Source organism: Amblyomma americanum, chromosome 1, assembly GCF_052857255.1.
Source record: "Amblyomma americanum isolate KBUSLIRL-KWMA chromosome 1, ASM5285725v1, whole genome shotgun sequence".
Taxonomy (NCBI): domain Eukaryota; kingdom Metazoa; phylum Arthropoda; class Arachnida; order Ixodida; family Ixodidae; genus Amblyomma; species Amblyomma americanum.
Window position 1 is genome coordinate 26,713,443 of NC_135497.1, and position 19,391 is coordinate 26,732,833.

Below are 19,391 nucleotides of genomic sequence, written 5' to 3' on the forward strand. Positions count from 1 at the left end.
TGAACTTCGCAACCTTCATTTGTAAGCCTGAGATTCGGAGTAAGGAAAATTATAGTCATTGTCTGCTACGCGGCCGTCGCTTTTGACAGGCCTGATGGTCACATCTGCAGGCACTTTTGTGCGTGCGCGCATGCGTGTGTGCGTGCGCGCACTTGGCGACCAGCTTATCGGGTTGCGTGCAAACTGCCCACCAGGCTAGTGGCAGGTAAATTAATGGTTGATCGCGACGAGAGCTCGCTCGGGAACAGCAACCTGGGTCTAACAAGCCCTACCAATGGCAGGACATGGAGCACATCGCTATATGGAGAACTTCCATCTGTGAACAATGAATCCGAACGCCGGAACCAAAGTGAAAATCGAAGTGCTAGCACACATAATTCACGTTCGGCCTAACTGCTCATATCGAGCGTAAATTTCCTCCTTTTTATCCTGCGGTTGTCTGTCGTGTGACGTATACCTTCGAGCTGTCCATTGAACCCTCCTCCTCCACTCTCCTCTTCTCGCACTCTTTCATCCTCTGCTCCGCTTCGCGGTTACGCCGAGGCACGCGCCGCTCAGCCCGGCAACGGGCACCCAAGAGCTGCACTCTAAAGATTACAGGATTGCTCTAAAGTCTGCTTAAGAGCACAAATGCGAAAGCCTTTCCCGTCCTCTTTCGCCCTGCATATTTATTTTCTTTTATTTTCTGTATTTTCATTTCTCTTTTTGGTTTTATATTGTTTTTATTTTTATTAATTATTTTTTACATTTTGTTTTTATTTTTTATTACTGGTTTTTATTTCACTACCTTTACGGTTGCTTAATCAATTTTACATTTTTGTTTTATGTACCACACAACAATTTTCGCTTGCACAAAGAAATATCAGTATTTCCCAATTAGTCTTGGCTATAACGGAGTGGAACGCTTTACCTGCTAGCATTGTGGCTATTAACGAATCATCGTCTTTCCGTTCATCGTTAATATTTCTTGAATCAGGCGCAGCATCGTCGTCTCCTTGAACTTGCCGCCTTGTACCTTTGCTTTGCCTTCTACGTGTACATATTTTTGTTTATTGCACACTGCACCATGCACACGATGTATAAACCGACCCAATTTCATAATTGTTCTTTCATTCGTTTTCTCAGTATTATGTACGAAATGAACCCTTGAGTATTTTTGTTATTTGCTGTCCCCCCTATGGAATGCCCAGCCGGGCCCTTAGGGTACTTAAATAAATAAATAAAATAAATAAATTATTGACAGTTCGTGTGGACAACTTCCGTACATGCTACTCATATGAGCCAAGAAAGGCTTTCGCCTTAAAATCAGTGCCGAAGTGGCAGACGAGGAGAATCTTTGAACTTGCCTTGTCTGTCATCTGTCGTTCCATCTTCGTTTATGCGCTGTGCTTCCACAGATCGCCAACTTGCCCAAACTCACTGTCTCCTAAAGGACAATCATTAGTTCTGGTTCCTCATGGCGAGCCTGCCCTAAAGCTAGTGTGCAGCGCTATCATCTGGATGCGCTAAAGATAATCTGCCGATGTCTGCGCCCACTGCTGCGTAGTCTGCGACACGGCAGACAATATCGAGTACATGGTCACTTTCCTGTTCCTAATATCTTTTGTCTCTCACAAGTAGGCGCCAGGTGTCATTCGCACAGCCTGACACCAGTTTATACGGACACAACAAAAAAGAAATAGCGGCCACAGTGGCTGAGTGGTTATGGGGCTCGGCTGCTGGCCCGAAAGACGCGGGTTCGATGCCACGCCGCGGCAGTCGAATTTCAACGGTATCGATCCCGGCCGCAGCACTTGAATTTCGATGGAGACGAAATTGTCGAGGCCTGTGTACTGTGCAATATAAGTGCTTGTTAAAGAACCTCAGGCGGTCCAAATTTCTGGAGCCCTTCACTACAGCATCTCTCATATACCCTTAGTCTCTTTGGAATGTTAAACCCCAATAGAAACAAAATAAAACCAAATTTATTAAGCATTGAACACCAGCTCAGGCCATCAGGTTTGACTATGCAATGCAGGTCAAGGCAAAAAGGGCAGTGTGAAGATGGAATGCTGTCCTTACCTCACTGGGCTCGACAACCATAGGTTCCTCTTCTCCAGTGGGAACACCTTGGACGAAATGCAGGACATGAATAAGGTGTGGCAGAAACTTAAGGCGCATCATGTAGGATGCTTACACAAAGCCACTTTGCACAAAACACACCCCGTGCATTTATCAGCTATAGTGATGGAATTCGGCCCATCGTGTTACACACGCGTCAAGCGCACCACCAGCTCTTATGGGGTCCAGGTCGTTGCAAGTTTACGGAGCCTTATATGTCATTCCTATATCACGGACGTTGCGGTGGGATTTGTTAGTTGCCAAAGCCTGCCTTCCTGGGGCAGTTTTTAATGCAACAACATTAGAAGCCTGATCGGAAACAAAAATGTGTCGTCGGTCTTAAAGTTCGCTGACTGGCTGGAGTAAAGTGATGTCACCGGGCCAGATATTGGCTTTGGCTGGAGAGAAGTGACGCCACCACACTGAAAAGTATGCCACTGCCGGCAAAGGCATCATTAGCGTCCTTCTAACGCTGTTGCAATATCAACACTTTGAAATTAGGGGTCGCTGTGAAATTTCTTTACGTACAGACATCTTAACCGCGTCCAAGAAGAGAGGGCACAGAACAGAAAGAAACTGTTAACATCTGCCCACACAGCAAGCCCTTGATTAACGGTAAAAAGACCTGCTTACACAATGTAAAGGAGAAGGCGATGTTAAAACATGCACAAAAAATAAAATATAAATATTTTCTTGATGATATTCTTAACAATCTTCTCATCACTCAACTTTTAGAACGAAAATATTTTAATCCCTACGCCTTCATGGAAAATAGCAAAATGAATGATTTTATTGGCCAAAGTATGAGGCTATGCTGTAATTGAGCTGATGGCGAGCGCTTGTGCGTCAGTAAAAACAGAATTAAGCGAGCAGGGGACCTTTGTAGTTTACCATTTATTCACTGATAGCAGGCCAGCTTTACATGAAACACTAATAGGTTTGAGTTTTTGCCATTCATAAATTTGGGAGCGAGTTTGTGACTATTAACCTTAAAGTGCGTCCCTGCACATTTTTCAGTTGAGCTGTTCCCATCTTCTGTGAAGATACAAACCATATAGGGCCACAATTAGGCCAGTCAGAACTCTCCAAACTTTTTTCTTAGAGCATCGGGTGCCCCTTTTTGGTTGAAATAAAGACTGATTTTATCTGATACGATTCGCTTGAATAGCACTGCATTCAATTTTGGGGCATGTAAGAATGGCAAAGCACGTCCTTCTCCCACACTAGCTCCGATGTTTAGAATGGAGGTCTGCACGGAACTAAGTCTCAGAGATAACCAAAACAAACCGCGATAACCCTTCACGTCTTTGTGCTTCAATGCACGGTCGTCTCGTAACTATTGTCACGCGGTTGGCATGACGTTGAGGACGCAGACGTGGATGCCATTAGACAAAAGACTCTCAGTAAACTCAAAATGTTTATGGGGCGAACTCGCATTGGTAAATACAACTCGGTGACAGTGGAGAGCAAGAGTGTGCTCGGAGGTCGACGAAGGTGAGAGTAATCTCCACTCTAGGCTGCGCTGAAATTAAAGAGGCTACTACGAACCTTCGTGATAAGGTCCCTGAAAAGTTTAGGACAATTTTCAACATAATAAAAACACCTTCATGCGACTACAGTTATGTATTTCAGGCGAACCTGATCAACTTTTGCGTAACAAAAAAAAATATGACCACATGCTCGGGGCTGTGAGCACGGAGCATGAAAAATCACCGGTTTTCTATCGTGCTCGCACTGCATTAACCTTCCAGTGCGCATACTATCACGACGGAAAGAAATGCGAACAACGTGGCGCCTACCCGCTGCACAGTTCGAATATCTTTTGATCGCGCTTTTACCTGGGTGGTAAAAAAGGTCGCCACCGTCTGGAAGACGAAGTAGCAAGCATTAGCTGTTTGGTTTACTAGATGAAGAAAGCGAAGAAGAACGCGCCATTCGTCTCGAGAAACGGAATGTAATACCCTTTGAAATGGGGTGGATTGCCACCATGCTTGGCTACGTGTGCACGCACGGAGCCTATCTGAACTGTCGCTGCCTAGCGCCATGTATCAGAGAAATTACGGTGCACGTCTACCCATGGTCGAGTTGCACCCCCTCAAGATACTTTCAAAACAGAATTTGCTTCGTTTGGGGGGTCAAGGTGGGCCTAGAATTCGGCTTGCGGTGCGATATAGTAGAGCTTCAATTAGTAATTGAATGTATACAATGTTTACCTATTATTTAATTGTGGCTTTATTTCTATACCACAACCCATAGGGTTTTATTTGCTTACCAAATTCGGTTTACAACTGTCCCCGGATGGGTGCCCATTGTTGTCGGAATATAATAGCAGAACGAATGTATACATGTATAGTTGCGGTCCTGTAGCAAGTTTTCCTACCTGCTTTAGGATATATTTTGGTGAAGGGGGAAAAGAGATGAGAGGGCACAACCAATTTTAATGGCCGCCATCTTGGATTCGAGAAACCGAAACGTCATACTCCCATAGTTCCAACTCTATCCACCATATTGCACCATGATGTCATCATTAGCATGCGGCAGGTGGTTGTTTCTATAATTCTATAATGCCATTGTAGATGCCACTGCAGGTCTCAATGAGAGATGCGCTGTTTTCTAGTTGCAGCCATGGATGGTGCTTTGATCTCAGGGTGGTAGGAGAGTTCATGAAATCTCGAAACGTGGTGAGTAGCTTCTGCCATAGATGGCACTATGATCAAGGTGGTAGCAGGCCACACGGAACCTCAAAACGTGATGAGTAAAAGCTAACGCTCTTAAAAAAAATTGGCAATGGTTTAACTTGGCTAAACCAGGAATTCAGCGAAAAGCAGCAGGCTTGCTAAGCGTCTGAGGCTCATCCATGGCAGCTCCGCTACTCGCTCGTGACAGCCGTTCTGTATACACCCACGCGACCACGTGGCTATGACGTGGTATCACATGGTATTACGACTCCCTCCATCGGATGTTATCACGTGGCTTCACACCACCCATCGGATGTCATTCAGGTCAAAGGTCAACCCAAAGATCACCCATTGCCAAAGGTTAACTCAAAGTCAAAGGTCAACCAAGGTCAGAGGTCAACGGTTTGACACCATAACTGGACCACATATGGTCATACACGGCTAACCTTTTTGGGCTGAAGGTCATTCAATGTCGTCCTCCGGCCTACGCAACTACTGCTTGACCTAGCATAGACACGATTTTCGATTTAAGAAGACGTTAGTGTTGTCTTAGAATGCAGCACGGTCGACTCTAGCGTCTTTCTGCTACCACCGAAATAAAAGCCTAATAAAAAGAAATGCGAGCAGCGGAGCTCCTAGGATCCCCACGGCGTTTTTTCCATGGCCCCTGTACATTTTCCAGCAGTATGTCAATGAGAGGCAGATTATACTCACGTTGCTCGCAACGCAGCCACTCTTCTGAGGCTCCTTCCTGCTCCAGATCTGGCCTGCAGCTCTTGATACCCTTCTCCCACTTGACTAGAATTACAGAATCGGGACTCGAAGGCGGACTCTCGTTGTGGGTCTTGAAAACGACGTCGCATGACTGCGTTAGACGCGCATACAAAAAGTGGCAGCAATCAGTTTGGTGAAGGTCCCATTCTCCGAACCACGAAGATTGATAGGTGAGAGCTGCGCGCTTACAAAGTGGCAAAAGTTTTTTGGGGGGGCGACAGACCATCCTAGTCGGAAAAAAAATTGGTGGAACTGTGTGAAAAGTACAACAGAATGGTATGTAGTTTCGTCATAATGGGAATCTGTTGTTTTGTAGTCTTTCCTGCAGTAATGCAGCTTTTCTGCTGCTCTTTCCTATTGTCTGTAGCTCTGTAGTACTTTTTTGAATTACACCACGAACTTCTTGTGATCGAAAAAATATTTTGCTTTTGCTAGTGTTTGCGCGAAAGCATTACAAATCTGTTGCGACGGCAGAAACTTTTCTGTTGTGTTTTTCAACAGGTATTAAGGCTGAAAAGTGTGCGACGATAAGATGAGTTGCGCCTTTCACAAGCCACAATGCCGTCTAATCTTGAAGCGTGATTCCAAAGGAGTAATCCTGGTGTTCTGGCTATAGCGGTGCGAACGGTTTGCCTTCTGTGTCGCCAATACTTTGCAGGTTGCATAACGCGTGTTATCCTAGCTGTCTAAATAACGTAGAGAGAGGAGTATACAAAAACCCACTCTAAGTGACAGCGGCATTGTAGTCATGCACATAGAATCTTGGGTAACTGCCACACGCGCCAAAATTTCGTGGTCTATGCAAATGTTTTCTTTAAGTGCCGTATTTACTCGCATCACAGACGCTCTTGCAAAATGAGCGCCCCTCCTTCCTTGGCTATAAAAAATTGCTTTTTTTTATTTCATGTAATAGAGCACCCCTTCTTTTTGTGCACGGCCTGCTGATGGCAGGCCACTTCCAGGGGGCACTTCTACCTGAATGCCAAAAAAACTACGCCGCACTGCAAAAGGCGTATCTTTCGATTGTTGAGGCTGTCATACCTCACTTTATCGGACAATCAGCCAGTACAAATGCCCCGCAAGGGATAAGTGAACTCTTAGAAACAACGCCTGGTGACGCAGGGTTGCCCTTGGCCATCTGCCTTACTGCGTAGTATAGCAACTTGTTGCCATTGGGCTTCGTGTTTAGTACTGCGAGTTGTGCTAAAGTGAACTCTAGTTCCACTGTCCTGGAGCTTCTTTATCGGCATCCACATGAGTTAATAGGCTCGGTTTTAATATATAAGTAGCCGACTACGCTCCTGACTGAAGAAGCCAGGCTGTTTATTCTGAAGCTGTCGTGCCAGATGAAGTGCATATTCCACCAACTCCGCTCAGCTTTTATCGCTTCCAATTTTGTTTCTGACTATAGTGCTCGACGTAATATATGCAAATGCCTAAAATTTTCAGATATTTTTCCAGAAAAAAATTATGCGAGTAAATATGACATACAAGCAACTACGAAGTAGCCCCCTGCCCAAACACAAAGTCATAAAGCTTACAATAGAGACCGAGTTGAAACTATACGGATGAAGTGATGTGTTTATGTTTCACAGCAGAGGTTTTTATCGAAAGCACTCTTCTTCGTTTTTTCTTCCCGCACTTTAAACAGAAATGAGATAACCATTCACGGAGCCAGTTGCAGCGATGCCCAAGGCATCACTATCAAATTCGCCATGTCCTATGCCCTAAGATTTCGGTATTTCGGTACACCTCCACGAAGGGTAGCTGGTTGAAGGTGAATTCGTATTATTAAACTAACGTATCGTGCCTCATAGCTTATTGTTTTTGTCAACTGAAACTTTATTTATTTTACCAATTACCCATTATCTCTTACGGCCAGGTAGGCGCATGACACGTACCGCAAGGGCAAGGCGATAGGAGTGCAGAATGCAATCCTTACCGAACTGTCATCCAGTACCACAATCTCTGGCTCGTCACTGGATGGACCTGGAACAAAGTGTGAATGCACATGAATCAGGAGAGGTGAAAAGAGGAGACTCGTCCTAAAAATTCTGAATACTTTCAGGTACAGTGTCAACTGTTCAATAACCAAGCGGGTGAGGCCTTGCTCAAATGTCCCATCCAGAAAAGTTGGACACTCTGTACTAGCTCTTTCCTGAGTCAGTGGACACCTCAGCAGCTCTTTGTGGCACAAGGAGGTGGTGTTCACCTACCACGTTAGGCGTTACACAGCTGCCGTCGTTCCGCTTAAATTGCTTTTACTAAATCGCTTGTATAAAGTCATTATAGCTTTCACTGTAAAAAATTTTGATCTGCACTTAAATCTGTACATGCAGAAATGTGAAAGCTTTGAGAGTTCCATTGCATCCCCTGTTACTTAGTAATGTAATTAATTATTAATGGTTATTGTTTCTCGATTCGTTGAGATTTTTCTGTCAGTCAATCAATAATACAAAAGTTGTTTTTATCAACTTTCATGAATTACTTTATTGATCATTCAAGTAATCAAATAATTAATTTATTACCTAGTAACCAGTCAATTACATTACAACTTTTGGTCTTTGCTCAGTTGCAGGAATTACTAGTAATTCAGTAATTTCGTGCATTACATGGAGTAATTAGCAAAAATAATTTGGCCATTATTTAATCAATATTTCGATCCAGTAATTTGGTCATTTACACTTTTATTCAAATTTACATTAATCATTACAAATCATATTTACACGCTTACCAGACGATTGACAGTTCATGAGGACACGCTCTGTCCACCGGCCGTGGTGACGCATCCTGTCCACGCTACTCATGAGACAAGAAATGCTTTCGGATTAAAAAAATGGCTGGGGTTCAACGAGGCTTGAATGTAGTTATACGGGTGACAGCTGTATTAAATATTGTCTCCAGTGTCTCAAAGCAAAGCTCAAGGTACGCAATGGTCATAGTCATATGACGCATGGTCATACTACCATAGTTAGGGCCATATCACCACATAGTTAAGTCTCTTCCATATCGAAATCGGACGCTGTACCCCCTAGGAGCACAACTCTCGCTCTAAAACTCGGCTACCATGGGTGCGGCCTGTCAGCAGCGTTGAGCTGCGGGGGCTCAGGAAGCTCCGCCAGAGATGAAACACGAGCAGACACACGGGCGAACGCGGCTATGCGCGCATGCAAGAAACACCGCACACGCGCGCTCAAACGCTATTTACAGACAAACTAAAACAACAAGGATACGAGGACTGCACATGTTCACAAAGCTGCCCACATAACGTTACACTCTACGGATGCCGTTGTACCCCCTAAATGGCTTATATCAAAGCTATTTCAGCTTTCGCCGTAAAAAGGGTTTCATAACGCAAGAGCATGCTTACCTAATTTGGCCGCTGGAGCGTAACCTGGACACCGTTTTCTGAGGAAGGGTCTATTGGTAGTCGCTTCTGAAAGCAAACGTGCCAGAACAGCCAAAATATTTAGGAATGAAAGGGAGGAAATGCATCGGGTGCTTCTTTCATCAACAGTGACGAGCTATGTATTGGCCTGCTACTTAACGCGATGTTACTCTTGTCTGGGCCTGCAAGCTGGTCTATCTGAAGCGCAGACGCATATTCAAAATGAAGGGGCCCAGTGTAGCCGTAAGAGAGGCACTAAGATTTACAAAACGCAGCCTTTTTTTTTACTGAAGTGTTGCGCAGTGATCGCATGCGTTAGTCACCACAGAGCGTGTAATCAAAGCAGTTTCGTGTAACAGTTAACTGGTAAGAATTTAAAACAAGAATCATGACTCGCTTGCGCAAAGCAAATTAGGCAGTCAAGATCCCAGTGCTGCCTCTGCGATTCACTCAAAGGGATATCAGGCACTTCCAAAAGATCGACCGTCCTAAGGAATCTAGTTCACCCTGCTAAACCCAATTGGGAAGCGAAAAGAAGACTCAAGACGCATCGCCCACACCTGCCCTGGGGATGAAGAAGCCTTACTGAAAGCCGTGAAAGACAAATACATCGGGAAAAACGGCACAACCATTCCGCCCTAAACATTACCTTATACCGTACGGACTAACCGAGAGCTGGACGCCCCCAAACTGAATCCGAAGTCTACGCGGCAAAATGCGCATGTACCAAGAACACCGCAGCCGGTGCTCACAAAACCATCAATGCCGTGATTCGAAACCTAAGTACCGAGCAAATCCAACAGCTCACTGATTTAACTACCGAGTCCTTATGACTGTAAAACACAATGCCCTAGGAGTGAAAGCATGCTTATACCATTGCCACACCCAAACCAGGGAAACAACCGACGATCGAGGCACTACGCCCCATACCTCTAACATCATGACTGGGGAAACTACGAATGAATAAACCAGACAAGACTAAAGAGCTACATCGAGCGCAACAACCTCTTCCATCCATCTATGATTGGCTTCAGAGTGGGCTTGCCCACACAAGCCGCTCTCCTTCTCCTCAAGGAAGAAGTCTTAACTCACATCCCAAGAGGAGGAGAGCACTTAATCATGGCACTCGACCTCAAAGAGCCTTCGATAACTTATCGCACCAAGCAATATTAGAAGAGCTCTCCACCATCAACTGCGGCAAACGGTCTTACGAATATGCCTGAATGTTCTCATCGAACCACATGGCCCCCGTAAGAATAGGGGAGACGACCGGATTCACAAGCCATGCCGAACAGAGCCACGCCTCAAGGTTCGATTATCTCAACCCTCCTATTAAACATCGCGATGACGATGGTCGCCAGGGAATTACAGTTTATACAAAACATTGGACTCGCTATGTATGCCGACGACATCACTAAGTCGACAAGAACAATTCCTCCAACAAGCCGCCGCCTGCATAGAGCATATCGCCAGGCAACGTGGCTCAGTGCTCTCCGCAGAAATCCGAAGGCATCCGCATGAAAGGATACAACTACTCCACAAAAGAACCAAAAAATTCTAGTTCAAGGGGCACAAATCAGAAGACTCAGTCATCAGAATCCTGAGAATCTGTCTTCAGACCGATCGCAGAGCGCCACACGCCTTCAAACTTCTGAACACATCAACCACCCAACTATCGAGGATGATACCCCGTGTAGCAAGAACACGGAAGGGAGTGCGGAAAAAGGACACTATGCGACCCGTACAAGCGCTGATCATAAGCAGAGTTTCTTACAACCTCCCCAGCTTTCTGCTCCTCAAAGGTGAACGCAACGGAATTGACGCCGTCATCCATTCAGCAGTCAGGAATGCGCTCAGCCTGCCACCATACACTGCCAACGATAAGCTCAATGCATTGGGCTTCCACAACACCTTTGAACAAATTCAAGAGGCTGTTCTCCTATCCCAAAGAGAATGTCTGGTCACAACAGAAACGGGCAGACAAATCATACAAAGAGTCGGATACAGTCCACTACAACCCTCATTCCCCTGACAAATAGAGCTCACATGCACGTAGCTCCAATACCCAAGAACGTATCCGCCTACTCCCATATAGGCCGAAGAACAGCCATAGTGCATTACATAAGACGAATCACACGGAGGAGCGGTAGGGCAGTCTACGTAGACGGAGCCCTATATCCCTCTCCACGTGGGAACGCAGCTGTAGCTATCTTAAAATGACCCAACTACCAAGAACTCGTCAGCCTTTCCATACAGAACTGCACCATACTGGAAGCTGAAGTGGCTGCGATATCGCTGGCTTTACAGTATGGGAATGCTACCGGCCTGCTACCACGCCGTGACAGACTCACAGGCGGTTTGTCGGCTGCTACTTGCAGGGAGAATAAAGAAGATTGCTCCTGCTAGTTACAAGCATCTCCGAGTCAAATGCATCCATCAAAAATAACTTGGACCCCCGCCGGGAATGAGGTGGCGGATGGCCCATCTCGAGGTTACACAAACCGAGCGGGCCTTAAACCGATCTCCCCAACCATTTGCTAACCCAACCCATGTCCACGATCTACATCACCCATTTCTCCACCAGCAACACCTCATGCGTCTATTCCTACCACTAACTTACAATCAACTGACAGCGCAGAAAGCTATGGACTGGAGGCAATTCGGGACCAAAACCTTCCCCAGTCTACACAAATACATTATATTCCCACAACGGTACCAATAAGTTGCTCCGCAAAGGTCTTGGTAAGCGATTAAACGTTATCACCTTTCAACAAGAAACATAGCAGACTTGGGTGCCAGATTTTTGTCTAAGTGGAGGAAAAAACACTATACTCATCCAAAAATAATTGTACGCCCACTTTCTTCCTATTATCTCAAGCCAGGACTTTCTGACAGGCTCCAATGAACAATCTACGCTTACAGAATTGGGCGTTTAAACATTGTACATCAGCGCACAAAAGAGGAGGAGGCCGAGAAGAGCTTTACTTTTACCCATGATCGTGCCTATATCTACGAGCCTATATCTACATCCTCCTTGATGTTCAAACGCCGCGTCATGGTTTCTTAAGAGAGCTCAGGCCACCCTTCGTTCGTGAAGTACAAAGACTTCCTATTGCAGCGTGCCTCGGCGATTGTGTCTTCCACGAAAAGAAAAACGAAAGGTTGTAAAAGCCAGGACACTGACGCAACTGCTTGACATGCCCGATGATCTGTTTGTGTCTAAAAATTCTGCAGAGATACTTAAGAATGCTTACGTGTGGGACTGCGAAAGCATTACTGTGCCTGGGTGCTATGTTTACACGCAATGTTAATACATGTAATAAAGTTCCTTATTACGAGTTTGTGTTTTCCTGCACACAGAGGCGTGCATCTGAGACAGGCCCAGGAACTCTGCACGGTGAGCGCTAGCACCACAATTGTGATACGAAAGTCTGGGAAGGCATACTATTGAAGGCTATTACATCATAGGTTCAAATCATCGTCGCAAGCTCGACTCCAAATTGACTAGCACATGCAAGAAGTCATATGACACCATACAAAACGCTGTATGACAAATGGTTGCGTAATAATTTGTGCACGAACCGCAGCAAAACTAGCGCCTGATGGTGGTCGGCCAGAGGCGAGTATATATATATAGGCGAACGACATGTATAGAATTCTCTGAAGTGGCGGTGCTCGGCTGGCTGTGTGCGTCTTACGGCCGCTTGATGACATCACCCTAATATTCTTTCCATCGCTGAGATTTTGCACACACATACGTCACATTATTTTATCGTAGTGGTACTAGTAACAATATTTTCGCATTGAAATGGCGCACGCAGTATTTAGTAAGCGAACCCTTGCTTTTCAGCGCCGCTATTCGCTGGCCACCCAATGTCTGCCCATCGTAACACATGGTGGTAGAGATGAAGCTGTGCATCATCCACTTCGGATTACCGTGAAAGGGCAGCTATACTCCATTTCACACATCCGGTGCAATGCTGCCAAATGTAGTGCTCTTGTTCGCACTTATCTCCTTCCTCTTTCACTCCCATCTGACTCTTTCTTTCTGGCGAGGTTCAGTTGCCTACCGAGAAGTTATAAAGTTACTGTGCCTTTGCTTCCCTGAAAACTAGTTTGTCATGAGCATTAATAAATTATATCTTATTGCTGACGACACGCTGTCGCTTTCTCGTCCCTTAGACCACTCGACCATAACACAAACGCGAAGTAACACGCCTCCCTTTATAATGTCATGGCGTCTTCTTCCGTATTTTTCACAGCATTGCACCTGATGTATGAAACGAAGTATAGACGAGGATATGATACTCTCGCACCATCACCGGTTCACACGTACTCTCAGGCCCAGGCATAAGCAGCCATCTTCCATCTCAGAACTATTGTATTAGAGTGGAAGTTATGGGTGCGAGACAACCACTCCACTCATACTGAGCAATTCTGGGCAAGAGCATTTTTGAGCAGGAAACTGTTCATGAACACAGTTTTTTCGTATAATGTAAGATTTTACTAAAACAATCAATATATCCGCAGATTAAACGACGGCAGTCTTGTATTATTTTTTAGTATTGAGATTTTTGCAGTTGTCAAAAGCGTTCCCCACTGGTTTTCTAAGGCAGTCTTATCTGTTCGATGCAGTCACTGGAAACACTTTGAAAGAAATGTTTTGCTACATAGCAGAATAATGAACTGTTAACTGCAATACTTCCAAAACAATGTCTTACAATTTTCCAAGTTTCAAAATGTTTGCCCGAGAAAGCTGGACTAGTGTGTGGCTGGCTCGTGAAACAGGAAGTTCGCTGCATTTTACGCTTTCTTGATTTTCAAGACGAATGAACCCCTGGTGCTGGGATGCTTGATGCTTCTCAAATCATTGCGAGATAACTACCATTCTTATCAATACCCTACCGTCAAAAAACTTCTCGTCTTGCGAGACTGCCATCCAAGTCCAGGGGCGCAGTTTCTACATAAAGAAAACGTGTCCATCTTTGCAGTCCATTGTTGAAGCCGTACAGGAAGGGGCAAACAGGAAGACTCACGAGACGTAGTGCGGCTGAATGTGATAGGCGCGGAGTCAAGGTGACCGCGCCACTGCGGACGCAGCTCGGCAAGGAAAACTGTTGCCGCTCTTCGATATCTCCGCTCAGAGAACACGATCGTCATTCTTACTGCGAACAAGAATCACGCGACCGTTCTCCTTGACAGCGAGGTCTACTTCCACAAAGTTACGGCTCTTCTGTACGAGAGGATCAAAAAAGACGCAACGTCTGAGTGATTGAGGCAAAAATAAACAATCTGCCTTAATGAACATTCTTGCCTCACATAAGCTCTAGAGGGCTCTACCTGAAGCTTGTATGCACGAATGGCTGGGCACCTAAATTTTCTCTCCCCCCCAAAGTGTACAAGCCCCGCCTGCCTCTGCGACCGCGAACATGTGCTCGTTGTCAACGGCACCCACACCCTAAGCACGAATAACCCTATATGTGTGTAAAACAGAAGAAAGAAGTCCGCTAGCTCATTTCTACAGGCACAGTATGCTGCCCGAGTTCTGGAGTAGATTTTGATCTCCAAATATAGGCAACGAAAGCTTTTGGCAACGGAGCTATATTTGCGCTGCAAAGCATAGTTAATTCGTTGAGTTAGCAATGGACAGCTGCTTTTAAACGCAGCACTGGAAATTCTGAGGTTAGCAGGTATTTAGAGGTCGAGATCTCGGTTAAAATTTTTGTAACTGCTAGAACTTTGCATCTGTAAAAGTGGGAATTTGTTTCCGTTGAAAATCGTAAATAGTTGATATATTTAGTAGTGAAAAATGTACTCTATGGGCCAGATTCTACAACCTGCTCATTTTAAAATGGCCATTTCACGTTCGTCTGATCCTCTGTCATTGGTGACTCAGCTATACCCGTGGTTTTCAAGCATCTGTGGATGGCAACCTAGCCATTAGATAGTGGGAAACCGGACCCCACCATTAGCTAGCATCGAATGCGATGTGCAGCTTCTCATGATGTGCACCTCAGCACTCTGTCAAGATGAGATGACCGGTACTGCCCACTAGCTACGATATGCACCCAACGGTAAGGACCGGTCGCATTCTACCCAATGGTCGGGTCGCTTTCCAACGGCGCTTGAAAGCCGTTTGTATACCTCCGTGACTAACCACAGATTACTTCAGGAACGCAAAATGGCTACATTAAATTGGACAGCTGAGAGACACGGCCACAGGGCTTGGGCAGAATATTATGCTCCTTGAAGGGAGGACAGCTTACTCCCTATTCACTTGTTTCGTGCTTAGAGTGCAGAGCTCTGTCGAGTTACCTGCAGCATGTTTTATCACGACTGAGTGGAAGAACGCCCGCCTGTGTATGAAACAAACGACGTTTGGCCATACTTCTCTTGCAAGAGACAGTCAGCTCAGATGAGGCATTGGTCTCGTTTGACGTCGCTGTTTGGCACCGTTCCGGCACCTCTAGGAGTGAGCGCAGCAAGGATAGGGCTCAAAGCAGATGACCGACTTGCCGAAAGGGAGTGCCTCAGTGTAGATGATAAACTTCTGCGCTAAAGAAGAATTTTTCAGGCAAGCCGCTGTAACCGCGATGTGAGCGGCAGTATCGGTGACGCTGCGAAGCAGACGATGGAGGTATGACCAAATATTCGGTACACATTCATAAGTTGGAGCAGTGCAAAGGAAAACTGGGTTCCTGATGATGGATGCCTGGCTTTTCTCCTATTAAGTGATGACCTCTTCCCATCGCTCGGAAGCAGCAGCTTTGGGTCAGAAGAAGATTTACAGGTGCGGCGCACGCTGCAGCTGACGGATGTCTAGCAGCGGTGGCCAGCTGATGGAGAAGTTTAACTCCAAAGCAATCCCGCACAACTTCCAGATAAACACCACTGATGCCCAGCTATGAACTGGCAAGGGAGCGCGCGGCAGTCTTCAGGATGGCCGCATCGTGATCCTGTGGTCGACAGACTGATTTAGTACTCGCTGAACAAACTGTTTCTTTTGCTATCCTCTCCAGTGCATTGGATCACTCTTCGTGAAACATCTCTCTTTGTGCAGTAGCATCTGTTTAGTGCTTTGCAAGCGTTGCATTCATTTTTTCTATGAGTACTAAATAATTAGCCGGTATTATCTCTTGGCTGTACAAAGCTTTATTTTGTTTGTGAACCTTTTGATTCCGGCCAATTCTCCAGGTTCCAACAGCCAAACGCTGCACAATAAAGGGACACCCCTTTGCCATTTGGTGGCTAGATTCTACTGAGCTTCTCGCGTTGAGTTAAGGGCATCTCCTGAGCGACCGCAACAGCTACTCTCTCACTGGCTAAGTGCGACTGGGGATGCTAACAACCACTGCCTATGCGACAAGATGATCTAGTAACCAGCCCCAAGTTTTTGACGAATCGACCCACGTTATACCATGAATGACTGTCTTGCCATCCTGGAGGGGGGAAATCCGACTGTGCGGCCTGCTCGTGGCCCCCTCTGCCACCGGATACGGGCCGGTGTAGTTTCGTCTACTAGGCTTTGTTCCGGTGCAACGCCAGCGGTGGGGATGGGCTTGCCGGGGCTCGTCCTCTGGGGATGCAAAAACCCCATGGGAGTGGCAGCGACTCCCAAGCGACTGAGTGGGCCAGTCGCGCACGTGAGGTTCGATGCCTGTGCGGAGGCAGGCCTGGTTTCATAATCAGGTTGGACTCACGAAATTGGGCTCGAAAAGTGCTCGAAAATCAAAGGCCTCTGCACGCGGGGGCGTGCGTGGCTACCGGCTGGCACGTCGGTTTCTGGTCACGGAGAGGCCAGGTCCGCGCGGGGGTTTGCAGCAGAAGGGCTGCTTGGGAGCGATGTCCTCGGGGAAGCAGCCAGGGATGGCTGACCGTGGGGCCGTGAGGCTAGAGTGCGGGACGCCGAGGTACGGGGGACCTTAGTACGGCCGATGCGAAAACCGTCGATGTTGTGGAGTAGCGGTGGAGTAGGCCCGGGTTATCTCACCCTCGGCCAGGTTCTTGGCTTGTGGCCCGGTCAGCCCGGCCCTGAATACTCCCTCCTCAGTAGGTGTGGAGCAAGCTAGGGGAGGAAATAAGTGCAAGGCTGGTTGGTTGGAAGCACAGGTGGGTCCCCGGGGGTCTAATTCCATTGGCTGGATCCACCACACATACTTCCGGAGTCTGAAAAACCGCGAAAAACACTTGACGGTTAGTAGCTGGGCAGCGATTCGCAAGTCCAAACCGGACTCCTAAAAGTCGTGGAGGAGCCCGAGGCAGCTGCCCCGGGTTAGGATTTCCTGTCTCCGAGTCGGAGCTATTGCGTCGTTGGGTGGTCGGGCATCCCGTGAGTGGAGCCGCACCATTGGTCAACATCGACGCCCTCCCTGTCCTGGCCAGACAGGAGTCGAGCAATGATAAAATGAGGGTCAATGTCTCGCTGTCCCCATTTTCATCACATTACCCATAACCCTTCCCTCAGTCCCATTCCCACATCCTACGTCCCACCCCCTCCGCTACATCCTAGGGAAGATCAGGGGAGTCTCCCCGGACTCGCTCCCCCGGCTGTGGGTCGCTTTGTAGCAGTACCCCCTGATTTTTTTTTATTTTCCCACCTACGGGTGGCAAAAGCACAACATTGCCTTCGGGCCTTTTCATTTATATCACATTGGGTTAAGCCTGTTATACTTAGTGGCACAGGCAGGGGCCTATTGGTTTACATTCCTTTTCTGGTTGCCCCACCATACGTTTTGTCTTGCCATCCTGAAGAAATCCGCAGAAGACATTCTTGTATACTTATACAAACGAGGCAATTGCAGTGAACAGGACCATAATTGGCATTCCCTGTTTAAAACAAACCCACTTATTCTGGGTGATTTCTGAAATTGCGATCCAAATATTCGACAACACGCAAAGAAACCATGGCCTCATTCCGCAGACGAAAGCTAAGAAAAAATTACTGCTCAGACATGGGACCAAAGCTAGAGAAAAAAGCATCTTGGGTGATTTCTGCCGCAACGATCACATGAACTTGTGACTATGGATGTTTGACGCCTTAACTGCAAGCTGAAAAGAGAGCAAACTACCCAGGCCTCCAAACCAAGCCACATCACTGTTTCTTACGTCAAAGGCAGCAGTGAAATGCCGTGGCGCCTCTTTCAAGAGCAGGAAATGCAGGTTTGTCACACGTCCTTTTAAAACCTCGGGAGCTTCAAGCCTCGGCCAATATGCACCAATGCCGAATTTCATTCTCTGTGCTCTCATGGAGTATTCCAACAACTTGGATCATCCAGCCGATTTTGAGAATTCGAGGATCGCTAACTCAAAGGCCAACGCCACTGGTGCGATAGATTTAAGAGCCTTGGAGTCTGCAAACACGCCAGGCATCGTAAATAAATCTGCAGGCTGCCTTCCATCACTGTACACCACGAAGCTGCGAAAAGCCCTCTCGCACCCCATCCCGTCAAACCTGAAGATGCTAAGTCAGCCCCGAAAGGTGAGTTCTCTCTTCAAGTGACATTGGATGGAGTGCCACGCTCCTTTCTTTCTAAATTGAATATGAACGCATTTCTGTCTTTAAGGCGGAGAGACTGCCTGTTGTTAGCTCTCCTTCATATCCTTCTCTTCATAAGCACATCATTTTATACTATAATTGCTAAATGGCTCGTTGTTTGTACACCATGAAGTTACTTTGAATGGCACTGAGACAAAAGTAGAAAGAAAGGAAATCAGAGATAACGCGACAGTGCAGAGCAGACATTCAGAAGAAAAGCCGTGCGCATTGTCGCAATAATTAAGGATTGGTCCACAGCATTCTGAAGGTCACACCGTTCACCTGTGGAATGGAAACGACCAAAAACCCTATTTAGATTTGTCTCTGAGGTCTTAGCATGCCTGAAATGTAATAACACGTAGGAATTTAAATTAACTATACTTTACTAAACTGCTGCAATATACTGGAAATCGAAGCCATGACCTATGGGTTGCAAGTCAGATACGCTATCCCTATGCCAAAGAGGCACTTTCGTTCTTGGTCAACGAAAGACTTCCGAGTGACTTCTTGTGTTTCACATGTTCTAGTGTGCCTGCTTAAGTATGCTAATGAGTATGTGTGATTAGAAAGAGGTGTTATTACGAAATAATGGCGCAAATAACCATTAACACTTTGGCGTCATACCCTTAAGGCATAGCTTAAGTGTCCCCCTAATTTTTTAGCACATTGCTTACAGGGTCCATTCGGCAGTGCCAGTTTCCTAATTACCAAAAATTATGCGACGACCGACTGCCACTGGGTCGGAAGCGCCAAGGCAGAATGATAGCTTCGCCTTACGGCACTTGGACACGACAAGTCGCAGTAGCGGAAATACTGATGTCCGAAACCACAAAATCTGAACCAGCGCTGGAGGTGCCAATTTTAGACGTGTTCGCTATGTATGCTTCCCATTCGAAACTTCCAGCATAGAGTCTTA

The 19,391-nt window shown here is 46.4% G+C and overlaps 1 protein-coding gene across 3 annotated transcripts in view; it reads right to left on the minus strand.

Annotated features, from left to right (window-relative positions):
• Positions 1-19,391, minus strand: part of LOC144111943 (uncharacterized) — a 47,397-nt gene that overhangs the window by 12,407 nt on the left and 15,599 nt on the right. For all 3 annotated transcript variants that reach the window (XM_077645047.1, XM_077645052.1, XM_077645043.1), the window contains exons 5-8: positions 8,923-8,988; positions 7,495-7,541; positions 5,493-5,643; positions 2,062-2,108 (exon numbers count right to left, since the gene is read on the minus strand). In XM_077645047.1, coding sequence (XP_077501173.1) covers positions 2,062-2,108; positions 5,493-5,643; positions 7,495-7,541; positions 8,923-8,988 — 311 coding nt within the window. The remainder of the gene's footprint in view (positions 1-2,061; positions 2,109-5,492; positions 5,644-7,494; positions 7,542-8,922; positions 8,989-19,391) is intronic.